The sequence below is a fragment of the Scyliorhinus torazame genome, chromosome 19 (assembly GCF_047496885.1).
Source record: "Scyliorhinus torazame isolate Kashiwa2021f chromosome 19, sScyTor2.1, whole genome shotgun sequence".
Taxonomy (NCBI): domain Eukaryota; kingdom Metazoa; phylum Chordata; class Chondrichthyes; order Carcharhiniformes; family Scyliorhinidae; genus Scyliorhinus; species Scyliorhinus torazame.
This window is the reverse complement of record NC_092725.1, coordinates 107,958,875-107,974,174: the sequence shown is the minus strand read 5'-3', so window position 1 is coordinate 107,974,174 and position 15,300 is coordinate 107,958,875. Positions and strand designations below refer to the sequence as shown.

At 42.3% G+C, this 15,300-nt stretch overlaps 1 protein-coding gene across 2 annotated transcripts in view; it reads left to right on the top strand.

Annotated features, from left to right (window-relative positions):
- The window catches only part of mon2 (MON2 homolog, regulator of endosome-to-Golgi trafficking), a 197,555-nt gene that overhangs the window by 67,966 nt on the left and 114,289 nt on the right, over window positions 1–15,300 (top strand). For both annotated transcript variants that reach the window (XM_072485024.1, XM_072485023.1), the window contains exon 4: window positions 5,955–6,086. In XM_072485024.1, the coding sequence (XP_072341125.1) occupies window positions 5,955–6,086 (132 nt within the window). The remainder of the gene's footprint in view (window positions 1–5,954; window positions 6,087–15,300) is intronic.

The following is a 15,300-nucleotide window of genomic DNA, read 5'->3' as shown; positions in this document are numbered from 1 at the left end:
CCACTTCACCTGGTCTCAAGTAAAGAGATTTTTCTTGAATTCTTTATTGGAGTTATTGGTAATTATTTTGTATTCATGATCCCTAATTTTGAACTCCAGGCAAGTGGAAACATGTTCCCTATGTCGATCCTATCAACCCCCTTCATAATTAAGATCTCTGTCGGGTCACCTGTTCGTCATCTCTTGTGGTGAAAAGAACTCCAGCCTGTTCAGTCTTTGACAGAAGTTATTTCGGGTCACGAGATATGTCTCGCATAGTGAAGTGTTTGAGAGGACGTTAAACGTTCCAGGATTTAGATGTTTCAGGCGGGATAGAGGGGGATGTAAAAGGGGAGGCGGAGTTGCGCTACTGGTTCGGGAGAATATCACAGCTGTACTGCAGGAGGACACCTCAGAGGGCAGTGAGGCTATATGGGTAGAGATCAGGAATAAGAAGGGTGCAGTCACAATGTTGGGGGTTTACTACAGGCCTCCCAACAGCCAGCGGGAGATAGAGGAGCAGGTAGGTAGACAGATTTTGGAAAAGAGTAAAAACAACAGGGTTGTGGTGATGGGAGACTTCAACTTCCCCAATATTGACTGGGACTCACTAAGTGCCAGGGGCTTAGACGGGGCGGAGTTTGTAAGGAGCATCCAGGAGGGCTTCTTAAAACAATATGTAGACAGTCCAACTAGGGAAGGGGCGGTACTGGACCTGGTATTGGGGAATGAGCCCGGCCAGGTGGTAGATGTTTCAGTAGGGGAGCATTTCGGTAACAGTGACCACAATTCAGTAAGTTTTAAAGTACTGGTGGTCAAGGATAAGAGTGGTCCTAGGATGAATGTGCTAAATTGGGGGAAGGCTAATTATAACAATATTAGGCGGGAACTGAAGAACATAGATTGGGGGCGGATGTTTGAGGGCAAATCAACATCTGACATGTGGGAGGCTTTCAAGTGTCAGTTGAAAGGAATTCAGGACCGGCATGTTCCTGTGAGGAAGAAGGATAAATACGGCAATTTTCGGGAACCTTGGATAACGAGAGATATTGTAGGCCTCGTCAAAAAGAAAAAGGAGGCATTTGTCAGGGCTAAAAGGCTGGGAACAGACGAAGCCTGTGTGGAATATAAGGAAAGTAGGAAGGAACTTAAGCAAGGAGTCAGGAGGGCTAGAAGGGGTCACGAAAAGTCATTGGCAAATAGGGTTAAGGAAAATCCCAAGGCTTTTTACACGTACATAAAAAGCAAGAGGGTAGCCAGGGAAAGGGTTGGCCCACTGAAGGATAGGCAAGGGAATCTGTGTGTGGAGCCAGAGGAAATGGGCGAGGTACTAAATGAATACTTTGCATCAGTATTCACCAAAGAGAAGAAATTGGTAGATGTTGAGTCTGGAGAAGGGTGTGTAGATAGCCTGGGTCACATTGAGATCCAAAAAGACAAGGTGTTGGGTGTCTTAAAAAATATTAAGGTAGATAAGTCCCCAGGGCCTGATGGGATCTACCCCAGAATACTGAAGGAGGCTGGAGAGGAAATTGCTGAGGCCTTGACAGAAATCTTTGGATCCTCACTGTCTTCAGGGGATGTCCCGGAGGACTGGAGAATAGCCAATGTTGTTCCTCTGTTTAAGAAGGGTAGCAAGGATAATCCAGGGAACTACAGGCTGGTGAGCCTTACTTCAGTGGTAGGGAAATTACTGGAGAGAATTCTTCGAGACAGGATCTACTCCCATTTGGAAGCAAATGGATGTATTAGTGAGAGGCAGCATGGTTTTGTGAAGGGGAGGTCGTGTCTCACTAACTTGATAGAGTTTTTCGAGGAGGTCACTAAGATGATTGATGCAGGTAGGGCAGTGGATGTTGTCTATATGGACTTCAGTAAGGCCTTTGACAAGGTCCCTCATGGTAGACTAGTACAAAAGGTGAAGTCACACGGGATCAGGGGTGAGCTGGCAAGGTGGATACAGAACTGGCTAGGTCATAGAAGGCAGAGAGTAGCAATGGAAGGATGCTTTTCTAATTGGAGGGCTGTGACTAGTGGTGTTCCACAGGGATCGGTGCTGGGACCTTTGCTCTTTGTAGTATATATAAATGATTTGGAGGAAAATGTAACTGGTCTGATTAGTAAGTTTGCAGACGACACAAAGGTTGGTGGAATTGCGGATGCGATGAGGACTGTCAGAGGATACAGCAGGATTTAGATTGTTTGGAGACTTGGGCGGAGAGATGGCAGATGGAGTTTAATCCGGACAAATGTGAAGTAATGCATTTTGGAAAGTCTAATGCAGGTAGGGAATATACAGTGAATGGTAGAACCCTCAAGAGCATTGAAAGTCAAAGAGATCTAGAAGTACAGGTCCACAGGTCATTGAAAGGGGCAACACAGGTGGAGAAGGTAGTCAAGAAGGCATACGGCATGCTTGCCTTCATTGGCCGGGGCATTGAGTATAAGAATTGGCAAGTCATGTTGCAGCTGTATAGAACCTTAGTTAGGCCACACTTGGAGTATAGTGTTCAATTCTGGTCGCCACACTACCAGAAGGATGTGGAGGCTTTAGAGAGGGTGCAGAAGAGATTTACCAGAATGTTGCCTGGTATGGAGGGCATTAGCTATGAGGAGTGGTTGAATAAACTCGGTTTGTTCTCACTGGAACGAAGGAGGTTGAGGGGAGACCTGATAGAGGTCTACAAAATTATGAGGGGCATAGACAGAGTGGATAGTCAGAGGCTTTTCCCCAGGGTAGAGGGGTCAATTACTAGGGGGCATAGGTTTAAGGTGAGAGGGGCAAGGTTTAGAGGAGATGTACGAGGCAAGTTTTTTACGCAGAGGGTAGTGGGTGCCTGGAACTCGCTACCGGAGAAGGTGGTGGAAGCAGGGACGATAGTGACATTTAAGGGGCATCTTGACAAATACATGAATAGGATGGGAATAGAGGGATATGGACCCAGGAAGTGTAGAAGATTGTAGTTTAGTCGGGCAACATGGTCGGCACGGGCTTGGAGGGCCGAAGGGCCTGTTCCTGTGCTGTACATTTCTTTGTTCTTTGTTGACACTGGGTTAAGGAATGGGATCTAAGTTAGTTGACGTTGCTACCCTTGCCGGTTACGTGTGTGCTGTGGACCTACCTTTCTCAGGTTTTGGAATAACAATGCTGCCATAGGGAAGCAGTTTGGTTCTGATATTCCATTGGCGGGTCTGACAATCCAATCCAAAGAGACCCACTGCACCTTTCACCAGTATCCTCACTATTTTTCCCCATCACAACAAGGAAGGTTGTAACTTGAAGTTAATTAGAGAACTGAAGGTAAGCCTTCAGGCAGTAAGCCCCAGGAATTCCTTCTGAGTACCCTGGTGAGCAGAAAAGGTCACCATAAAAAACCTCTGTGTGAACTCATTATCTGACTCCAGCAAGCACGCAGAAGCATACTGGCCAGCATTTGACAGGGTTTATGCTCCGCATGAACCTCCTCTCCATGTTACTTCATCTCATCCTATCATCACATCTTTCTATTCCTTTCTCCCCTATGTACTTCGCTAGCTTTGCAACAACCGTTTACCGTCTGCAACATGACCAGGGATTTAATAAATATTTTCAACTCCCCCTAGATAATGTAGCTGCAATGCAACCAAGCCCTGGATATATGTTTGCATCCTCCATCTGCAGATTTATTTATTTTTTATATTTTTCACGGGATGTGGGCATCGTGGCTTAGCTAGCATTCTTATTGCCCAATCCGAATTGCCCTTGAGAAGGTGGTGGTGAGCCGCCTTCTTGAACCGCTGCAGTCCATGTGTTGTAGGAACATCGACAGTGCTGTTAGGGAGAGAGTTCCAGGATTTTGACCCAGCGACAGGGAAGAACTGCGATTATATTTCCAAGTTAGGATGGTGTGTGACTTGGAGCGGAGCTGGCAGTTGATGCTGCTCCCAGGCATCTGTTGCCTTTGACCTTCCGGGGGTTTAGATAATGCAGCTGATGAGGAAACTGGGACATAACCATCCTGTCAATCTTCCGTCACCGTGTCAGCTACATAATAGGCGTGTTTCACCCCTTTAAGAGGGAAGGTGAATAAAATTCCAAGATGGAGCGGGTGACTAATTCTTTATCATAAAATTTCTGATGCATATCAAGTCTATCTGTAAATATTTTGTATTGTCCACTTTGTTTTTTTTGTTTTTGTTTTTCTATTTTCATTATGCATAGTAAGCAAATTCTTTCTTCCAAAACCCTTGCCACAGAAATTAATTCTAATCCAACTACATCAGAACAAATAAACAATCCACTCTATCGCATTCACCAAAGTGAAAGAGCCTTCAGGTGACAACTATCATGGTGCTCATAGTTGAGGATGAGGCTGAAAGAAAAGCTTTTGAGAACTCTGTGAAAAAGAACTTTAAAAAGATAATGGAATAGGGCAGGAGAAAAATGAATTCCTATTTCAGTCATCCAACAAAGTCATGTTACGCTGCGTTGCCTCTTTGTGTTCTATAAAATCCTATGAACTAGGGAGTGCAGTCTCAGGATAAGGGGTCAGCCATTTCGGACTGATAAATTGCCTCATTCTGAGAGTTGTGTGTGTTTGGAATTCTCTACCCCAGAGGGCGATGGATGTGTCAGACGTCACTCAGTTGGTAACACACTCTTCTCTGAGTCACAAGGTTCCGGGTTCAATCCCCACTCCAGGGCTGGAGCATAAAAAGCAAGGCTGAGCCTTCAGCAAGATCACATCTGCCTGCTCGGGTGGATGTAAACAATCCCTTGGCACTATTTTGAAGAAGAGCAGGGGTGTTATCCCTGGTGTCTTGGCCAATATATGCATACCTCAATCAGCATTACAAAAACAGAATATCTGGTCATGATCACATTGTTGTTTGTGGATGTTTTCTGTGCACGAATTGGCTGTTGTGTACATTGCAACAGTGACTGCAAGTCAAAAGTAAAACACTTTGAAGTGACCATTGGTCATGAGAAGTGCTATATAAATGCAAATCTTTTTCTTTCTTTCTCATTCATTGACTATATTCATCGCAGAGGTGGATTTTTTTAACTTTTAAGGGAATAGACAAATTATGGAGATCAGGGGAGAAAGGAGTTGAGGTTTAAGATCAACCAAAATGTGACTGAATGGTAGCAAAAGCTTGAGGTGTCATATAGCCCATGTCTGCTCCTATTGTTTTTATGTTCTTTTGTGATTCTACAAGCCACAGACTTTATTCAGACTTTACTGTTTAGCACAGGGCTAAATCGCTGGCTTTGAAAGCAGACCAAGGCAGGCCAACAACACGGTTCAATTCCCGTAACAGCCTACCCGAACAGGCGCCGGAATGTGGCGACTAGGGGCTTTTCACAGTAACTTCTTTTGAAGCCTACTTGTGACAATAAGCAATTTTCATTTCATTTTCATTTTTTCACCTGTGCTCCGCTCCTACACTTATGAGCAAAATTTCTCTGCAGCCTCAAGCCCTGCTAACTGTCCATCCGTGCCTCCAGCCCCTCACCCTAAATGTCAGCACTGACCACCAGCCAGACGTGTCTTCCCCATGCTTTAACCCAGCCTGGCTCACATTTCCACTTTTTTCCTCCCCCTGCTTGTAACACTGCAGGATATCCATGAATGCACTCTCAAGATCCTTTGGGTGGAATCTAGCCTAAACCAACCCAGCTGTGGAATCACTTGCAGTTCATCGTTAATTATTCCTTGGCTGATCGTGGTTTCAAGTGTGCCTGTGAATGAATCTGGATGTTGGGTTTTGGAGTAAATTGTAAAATGCATGTTCCACTTTAGTGGAAATATAATAGAAAAAATGAAAAGTGCAAAACAGAATGTGCATTTATATTGCAGGAATATGGGGAAAGAGCTGGCAAGTGGCACTGACCGGATTGCTTTTCGGAAGAGCCAGCTCGAGGGGGATGGCCTGTCCTCCTGTGTTTTATTCTATGGCGCTCCTTACTGTTTGATTTGTCTACGTTTTGACAGGGTGCAGCTGGAAACATCATTAACATGCTGTGGCAGTTGATGGAAAATGGACTGGAGGAACTCAGACTTCTTCAAACAGTCCTGGTCCTTTTGACAACTAACACGGTGGTGCACGATGATGCCCTCGCTAAGGTACGTGACATAAAGAAACTGCCATGCACACTTAAACAACACTCGCATGTAAAACCAGCAGTTTAATAATATTGAATACTAAGTATTGAAACCTAAATACACAGTAGTTAAATTCTGAGGTGTTTTAAGTTAAAATGCAGATTATTTATTATAGTCATAGGGGTGTGCTTCAGCCTTGGAGGTTATCATGTTTAATTGCAATCTTTGCAATTTAATTTATTTGAGTTAAGAAGTTCAAACATTGTGCTCAAATAAACCGTTTGACAGTACAATTACAAAGATTGCCACATTTTATTTTGAGATGTTGTTTGAATTTGGGACCAGGTTTTCTAGTATCCATCTGTGACCCAATGTACTGAAACTTTTTTTTGAAGAATAATAATCATCTTCCTTGGCTGAAGCTAAAAGCAGGTGAGTCTGCTCACCAGTTTACAAGTGAAAATAATTCCATATGTGACCCTCACTTGGGAAGTTATTGACCCAGGAAATTATATTTGCCAAAGGAAAGTTTGTGCATTTTTGCCAGCCAATATTTTGTATCCTGCAATATAGCTTTCTCGCTCTCCCATGATCTCCTGGGTTATCAGAAATAAAATGGGTACACACTTGGCGGTTTCAAAGAAGTGAAATCATTTTTTTTTGGCAACCGTATTGCTGCTTTTTGGCACCATGTTGCGTTTGAAACTAGAGCACTTATCCAAACTGCTGTGCAATAATGATTAAATTGTGAGCCGTTTTAAAATTGCGTGTCATGAAGTGACATCGATGGCAAAAGTCCTATGATTGCCTCGAGTGGAGGCTGAAGTATGTGGACCTTGGGACAGTGCCCATCAGCTCGCCACTGAAAATAACTCCGCACATGTTCCTCACCTGGGAACACTCACTATTGACTCATTTGCAAGGGCTAAGAATATGCGCTTTTGATTTCCTTTTTAAACAAAATTCCAATTAAGAAGGCAATTTATCATGGCCAATCCACCTACTCTGCACATATTAGGCTTGTGGGGGTGAGAATGTGCAAACTCCACACGGACAGTGACCCGAGGCCGGGTCCTCGATGCCATGAGGTGGCAATGCTAACCACTGCACCACCATGCCGCCCGACGCTTTTCATTTCACTTACTCTTTTGTGTTAGCAGGTCATCTATCAGTGATGATACGTGTTTGATAAGGTAAGTTTCCACACATTGTTGCACTGCTACAGGCAAATGTTCTCAAGATCCTGACCTCATTGTTTTGCTGACAATGAGACTATGCCCAGGTTCTATGTTTCTTCATGTTGTTTTTGGGTACTTGCCTGTGTACAGCTAGAATTGTGAACCATTTCGGACATTAGAGCTCTGGCTTTGTCGTTACTGCTGTAGAACGAAAAATACTTTTTATAAACTTTGGTCTGATGACATATAGTAGTTCTGATATTTATGTGTGAAGTTGGTATCTCTCTGAAGCTCATCCTAAGGGTCAATCATGAGCAATGTAAACAAGCACCGCAAACTAATCTGAAAGACTCAGCCCACATTTGGATCAAATAAGAAAAAGAAACTACCCAAGAGGATCAAATATTCTGCATTGTCACAAGAGCAGTTATTAAAGGGAAGAGTACCCAAAATGGTGAAGCCACAAAATCAGCACTTTTTAATAAAAAAGTAAAATTTCCAGATAAACTGTGAGGTGAGTCCTTTGGAGTAGTTCTATTTTCCTTCTGCCTTATTATTTCCAAAGATCAGATCAATATTTATATATAACCTTAAATGTAAGTTGGCAAAGCAAATAAAGTTATACCATAAGCAATGTTATTAAAGAAATGTTATAAAGTGATTTTCTCCACTCCAGTTGCCAGATAGAACATAGTTTTCATGAACAATTTGTGCCTGATTAAGTGATTGTTTGCACTCTGTCTATAAATGCAAACGGTAGACTGGTCTAAGGCAGGTAAAGGCGTTTTTATTTCTGAAAATCATTAACAGGTGGAAACTTCAATCCACTATTGCAGGTTATATTTTAATGAGCAGAATTTAGGAAATGAAGGGAATAATCTCTGTCCTGGAGCAAAGTTAATGTGTGGAAAAGGCTGCCAGCAAAAGCAGCTGAGTCCGACAGCTGGTCCACTCACGCTGATGCAACAGTCAAGAAAGCCCAACAATGTCTCTACTTCCTACGGAAGCTAAAGAAATTCAGCATGTCTGCATCGACTCTCTCAAACTTGTACAGAAGTGCCATAGAGAGCATCCTATCTGGCTGCATTACAGCTTGGTATGGCAACTGCTCGGCCCAAGATTGCAAGAAACTGCAGAGTGTGGTGAACTCAGCCCAACGCATCGCACAAGTTTGCCACCCTCACATTCATTCTGTATAGACCTCCTGCTGCCTCAGGAATGCAGACAGCATTGTCAGAGACCCCTCGCACCCAGGCTTTGCCCTCTTCCAGACCCTTCCATCAGGCAGAAGATACAGACGTCTGAAGACCCGCACATCCAGACATAGGATGCTAGACAGCTTCTCCCCACAGCTACCATACTCCTCAACAGCTCTCCCTTGAACTGATCTGTTCCCTGTAAGAACACTATTCACGACACCCTATGCTGCTCTTATTCGGCCCTTGTTTCGCGTTGTAACCAATCACTATTTGTTGATGTACCATTGTCAATGTACTCTGTCGATTATTTTTTTTGTCTACTATGTACGTACTGTGTACGCTCCCTTGGCCACAGAAAAATACTTTTCACTGTACTTCGGTACATGTGACAATAAATATCAATCAATCAATCATCATGATAAGTTGTTTTGAATGGGAGATGAATAAGGACTTGTTGGGAATGTGGTTGGAGCTTGTATGGAATGTGATTACCATAGATCACAATGGGCCCTGTCTGGCTGGAGATGGAGGCAATGTTTACCTGGAGGACAGAAAGCATGGTTGGAGTAATGGAGATGAGTGGAACTTGCACATTTCACGGGAGAATATTGAGACTCATTCATGGAGTATTTATACAAATCTTTGTCTTGGGGGATCATGACTGCATTGAGACACTGAGAGTGGTAGATGTGGTACTGATTCGCGCTAGGTGACAGTTTCCTTGTTTACTTGCTCCAGCTCCAAACTAAACTGTTGTCAGCCAACAAAAAGCTGTGTGTAGGTGTTTTATTTTCATACGTGGACTGACAGAAAAGGAATTTTAGACACACAGATGGATCATCCACACTCCCAAATAACTTGGTGTAGGTTTTGGGGACATGGGAGACCTTCTCGAGTAATTTTTAATTGTTATTTTGATTGAAGTTGTATTCCATTGGCTTGTAATTAATTTGTGACAGTATTCCTCTGTTTTCAGTTTTGCTAACTTTGCACTGTGTTTCTCCAGTTATGATCCTGAGTGTATGGCCAACTGATCAAAATGATCATGTGTTATTATCCTCTCAAAACATTCCATTATTTTGAACGTTTCCACTCTCCTTAACCTTCTCTATTATAGTGGTGGGGAGAAAAAAAAGCTTTCCTCATAACTAGCCTCATATTCCTGGTAGCATGCCAATGAATCTTTATTGTCCCTTTTTCTTGCCTCTGTTATCCTTACTGGGGTGACCAGAATTGCACTCCAACTGATGTCCAGCTAATGTTTTGTTCAAATTCTCCATCATGATTCCAAATATTTAAAATTAAAATTCCATTTGTTTTTGTAATAGTATTTTTCATCATTTTCTCGACCTAATATTTGCCAAAGGAAATTCTAGCAGTAGATACAGCATTGTGCCAAAGTGAAATGGAAGAGAACGGTTTATTGTGATAATTAAGCATGATTACTATTTTCTATGAAATAATTTCAGTTTTATGTTCTTTTCCAGAAGTGAGGGGAAAACACTAATTATTTGTTTAAAAACAGTATCAATTATATTTGAGAACTAAATTTTCACTAATAATATAGGTGCTTTAGTATGTATTTTGATGATTTTGCTCATCACTTGTGTTTTTCTCTCTTCCCCAAAGACTTGCATCATTCCCTAACTAGATACTAGATAATAAACTCAATGTAACTAAGGGGAAGAGTAGACCGGGAAGAGATGATGAACGCAAAGGGACAGGTGGTCTGAGGTGCATTTGTTTTAATGCGAGAAGTGTAACAGGTGAGGCAGATGAACTTAAGGGCTTGAATTAGTATCTGGGAATATGATATTGGTATTACGGAGACTTGGTTGAAGGAAGGGCAAGACTGGCAACTAAATATCCCAGGGTATAGATGCTTCAGGAGGGATAGAGAGGGAGGTAAAAGGGGTGGAGGAGTTGCATTACTGGTCAGAGATGATATCACAGCTGTGATTAAGGAGGGCACGATGGAGGATTCGAGCACTGAGGCAATATGGGTTGAGCTAAGAAATAGGAAGGGTGCAGTAACATTGTTGGGACTTTACTACAGGCCTCCCAAAAGCGAGCGTGAAGTAGAGGTACAAATATGTAGACAGATTATGGAAAAATGTAGGAGCAATAGGGTGGTCGTGATGGGAGATTTTAACTTCCCCAACATTGAATGGGATTCATGTTGTGTTGGAGGCGTAGATGGAGCAGTATTTGTAGGGAGCATCCAGGAGAGTTTTTTTGAGCAGTATATAAATAGTCTAACCCTGGAAGGGGCCATACTGGACCTGGTATTGGGGAATGATCCCAGCCAGGTGGTTGAAGTTTCAGTTGGTGATTACTTTGGGAATAGCGATCACAATTCTGTAAGTTTTAGAATACTCATGGACAAAGACGAGAGTGGTCCTAAAGGAAGAGTGCTAAATTGGGGAAAGGCCAAGTATAACAAAATTTGGCAGGAGCTAGGGAATGTGGATTGGGAGCAGCTCTTTAAGGGTAAATCCACATTTGAAATGTGGAAGTCTTTTAAGGAAAGGTTGATTAGAGTGCAGGACAGACATGTCCCTGTGAAAATGAGGGATAGAAATGGCAAGATTAGGGAACCATGGATGACGGGTGGAATTGTGAGACTCGCTAAGATGAAAAAGGAAGCATAAATAAGATCTAGGGGACATAAAACTGATGAAGCTTTGGAGGAATATCGGGAAACTAGGACAAATCTCAAACGCGCAATAAAGAGGGCTAAAAGGGGTCATGAAATATCTTTGGCTAACAGGGTTACGGAAAATCCCAAAGCCTTTTATTCGTATATAAGGAGCAAGAGGGTAACTAGAGAAAGGATTGGCCCACTCAAAGACAAAAGAGGGAATTTATGCGTGGAGTCGAGAGGAAGTTGGTGAGATTCTTAATGAGTATTTTGCATCGGTATTCACCAAGGAGAGGGACATGACGGATGTTGAGGCTAAGGATGGATGTTTAAATACTCTAGGTCGTCGGCATAAGGGAGGGGGAAGTTTTGGGTATTTTAAAAGGTTTTAAGGTGGACAAGTCCCCAGGTCCAGGTGGGATCTATCCCAGGTTAATGAGGGAAGCGAGGGACGAAATAGCTGGGGCCTTAACAGATATCTTTGCAGCATCCTTGAGCACCGGTGAGGTCCCGGAGAACTGGAGAATTGCTAATGTTGTCCCTCTGTTTAAGGGTAGCAGGGATAATCCAGGGAATTATAGACCGGTGAGTTTGACGTCAGTGGTAGGCAAACTGTTGGAGAAGATACTGAGGGATAGGATCTATTCACATTTGGAAGAAAATAGACTTATCAGTGATAGGCAGCATGGTTTTGTGCAGGGAAGATCATGTCTTCCAAACCGAATAGAATTCTTTAAGGAAGTGACAAAGTTAATTGATGAGGGAAGGACTGTAGATGTCATATACATGGACTTCAGTAAGGTGTTTGATAAAGTTTCCCATGTCAGGTTGATGGAAAAAATGAAGTCGTATGGGGTTCAGGGGGTACTAGCTAGATGGATAAAGAACTGGCTGGGCAACAGGAGACGGAGAGTAGTGGTGGAAGGGAGTGTCTCAAAATGGAGAAAGGTGACTAGTGGTGTTCTACAGGGATCCGTGCTCGGACCACTGTTGTTTGTGATCTACATAAATGATCTGGACGAAGGTATAGGTGGTCAGATTAGCAAATTTGCAGGTGATACTAAGATTGGTGGAGTTGCAGATAGCGAGGAGGACTGTCAGAGAATACAGCAAAATATAGATAGATTGGAGAGTTGGGCAGAGAAATGGCAGATGGAGTTCAATCCAGGCAAATGCGAGGTGATGCATTTTGGAAGATCTAATTCAAGAGCGGACTATACGGTCAATGGAAGAGACCTGGGGAAAATTGATGTACAGAGAGATCTGGGAGTTCAGGTCCATTGTACCCTGAATGTGGCAATGCACCGATAGAGTGGGGTCAAGAAGGCATACAACATGCTTGCCTTCATCAGACGGGGTATTGAGTACAAGAGTTGGCAGATCATGTTACAGTTGTATAGGACTTTGGTTAGGCCACATTTGGAATACTGCGTGCAGTTCTGGTCGCCACGTTACCAGAATGATGTGAATGCTTTAGAGAGGGTGCAGAGGAGGTTCGCCAGGATGTTGCCTGGTATGGAGGGTGCTAGCTATGAAGAAAGGTTGAGTAGATTAGGATTGTTTTCGTTGGAAAGACGGAGGTTGAGGGGGGACCTGATTGAGGTCTACAAAATTATGAGAAGTATAGACCAGGTGAATAGCAACAAGCTTTTTCCAAGAGTGGGGGTGTCAATTACAAGAGGTCACTATTTCAAGGTGAGAGGGGGAAAGTTTAAGGGAGATGTGCATGGAAAGGTTTTTACGCAGAGGGTGGTGGGTGCCTGGAATGCTTTGCCAGCGGAGGTGGTAGAGGCGGGCACGATAGCATCATTTAAGATGCATCTAGACAGATATATGAATGGGCGGGGAACAGAGGGAAGTAGATCCTTGGAAAATAGGTGACAGGTTTAGATAAAGGATCTGGATCGGCGCAGGCTGGGCCGAAGGGCCTGTTCCTGTGCTATAATTTTCTTTGTTCGTTGTAACTGCGAGGGTTAGTATTCTATAACCATATACCAAGTGATGTCAACAACAGCTTTCTGTTTATGTAGTTCCTTTAGTGTAGAAAATAGGAGCTTTGCAGAGGTGCATCAAACAAAAATGAACACTGAGCTGGTGAAGGTTGGGAATAGCCTGGCTCAATTTCAAAACATAGCCGGGGTGTGGTTGGAATCAGTAACCAAGAGAAGAGTTTGTGGCTCAAGCTGAAGAGAATGGTTTTGGCTATCCAAAGCTGGTTATTGGGCAGTCAGTTTGACTGCACAGAGGTAATGAAAGGAATGAGAGCTTTTGGAGAGATAATGTTGAATGTCATTGGTGTAAATGTGGAAGCTAACTCTATGTCTTTACATGGTGTAGAGATCTACCATGCGGTTCAAGTGCAGTCTTGCAAACACTATAGAACTCGGTAGAAATTTGAGTTACATTTCTCGGATGCAAGTCAGAATCTTTTATTGCCTCTACTGATTACGATTCAGAGAAACTTAAATCCATTGTCATGTGAGAGTACCTTTAAGAAATGGATGTTTAAGAAATGTACCTTTAAGAAATGGGTGTTTATCAGTGATGTCAGAGTGTGGGTGGAGCTGGGCTGTCGGTCAGCTTTTTACTTTCGTTTTAGGCTGTTTGCTGCAGGATGTGTTTTAGTTTCGTTTTCAGTGTTGGAGCTGAAGTCAGACAAAGCAGGTGTACTGCTGTTCTCTCTGTCATGAAAAGACTATCTCTTGATCATTTGGTGAATTCAGAATTATAAATGTTCTCAGTAGCGAATGTAAACCTAATGTGCTTCTGTTAAAAGGTGTTTCTTTTGTCTTCTGGATGTTGTTTGGGAAGGTATTAAGGATTACTTAGTGTTTTATTCTTTGGGGGTTGTATTTGAATTGATGGTTGCTAAGATGTTCACTATGTTTTAAAAAGGTTAACCTGAGTTAATAGAATAAACATTGTTTTACTTTAAAAAATACTTTTCCATTTCTGCTGTACCACACCTGCAGAGTGGGCCATGTGCTCCCCAAACCACAATCTATTAAAAGTTGTGGGTCAGGTGAACTCCATGATACACTTTGGGGTTCTCTAAACCCTCACCCATAACACTATTCTCAATAAAACCTTGCCAGCAAAAGACTTAAAGAGAAGTTATTTATAAAACAATTTTAACTTTCAAAAATAATACAGAAATGGTTTCTTGCTTAAAGCAAAACAGCTTGCGCAAACTTCAAGAGTTAGAGTGAAAAAGCGAAAATACGAAAATAAGGATAGCAAGTAGTTCGATCAAAGTATAGAGTGATCCAGGATGGAAATTGGCTGTATGAATTCTCATGTTTAAGGAAAATGTTATCAGTCTGAGGCCATCTGTCCATACCTCTATGTCATCCTAATTGGTTTGGGTGAGAATCAAATACATTTGATTTGATGGTTAACTGTCAATCCTCAATGTGAAACATAGGTTTTAAATGTTTCATGTTTGAATATTTGTGTGTGCTATGGAATGTGATTTTGCGCTGTAATCAAGTCTGGTTTTTACCGGTTTTCTGCTGACTTCACTTTATTCATATTTTGAACAATGGTGGTTTCATATTGCTATGGTGCTTATTTCGATCTTGATTACTGGTACAGCTCATTTCTCAATATGAAACTTTGAAGAATAATAGTCCGTTCATATTGTCAGTAAAAATGTTGTTTTTATCTCCAATTAGTTTGTGGATGTGTCAGGCTTTGTACCTCTGTTTAAGTTATGTGTTTTGTCGTGACCGAAGGTTATGAATACTGAAATCCTTATTTTAAAATGGGTATTAAAGACTGGACTTTAATATTTACATTAAAATAGCCTTATACCTATCAGAAATAGTTTATTTCCTTCAGATGGCGTTGCCATGGTGCAGTACACAAATGTAAAATAATAGGGGGCCCAGGATTAATCTTGAGGCAATGGTACAGCAGGAGGAAAACATACATAGATAGAAACAAACATAGAAAATGGAAACAGGAGGAGACCATTCAGCCCTTCGAGCCTGCTCCACCCTTCATTATGATCATTGCTGATCATCAAGTTCAATACCCTGATCCCAACTATCTTTCAACTATCCCCCTCTTCCTCCTCCATAACCCTTGATTTCTTTAGCCCCAAGAGATATATTTAATTTCTCCTCACACAACATTTTGGCCTCGACCACTCTCTGGGTGAAGAGATTTCTCCTCACCTCAATCATAGAATCATAGAAGCCCTTCAGTGCACAGAC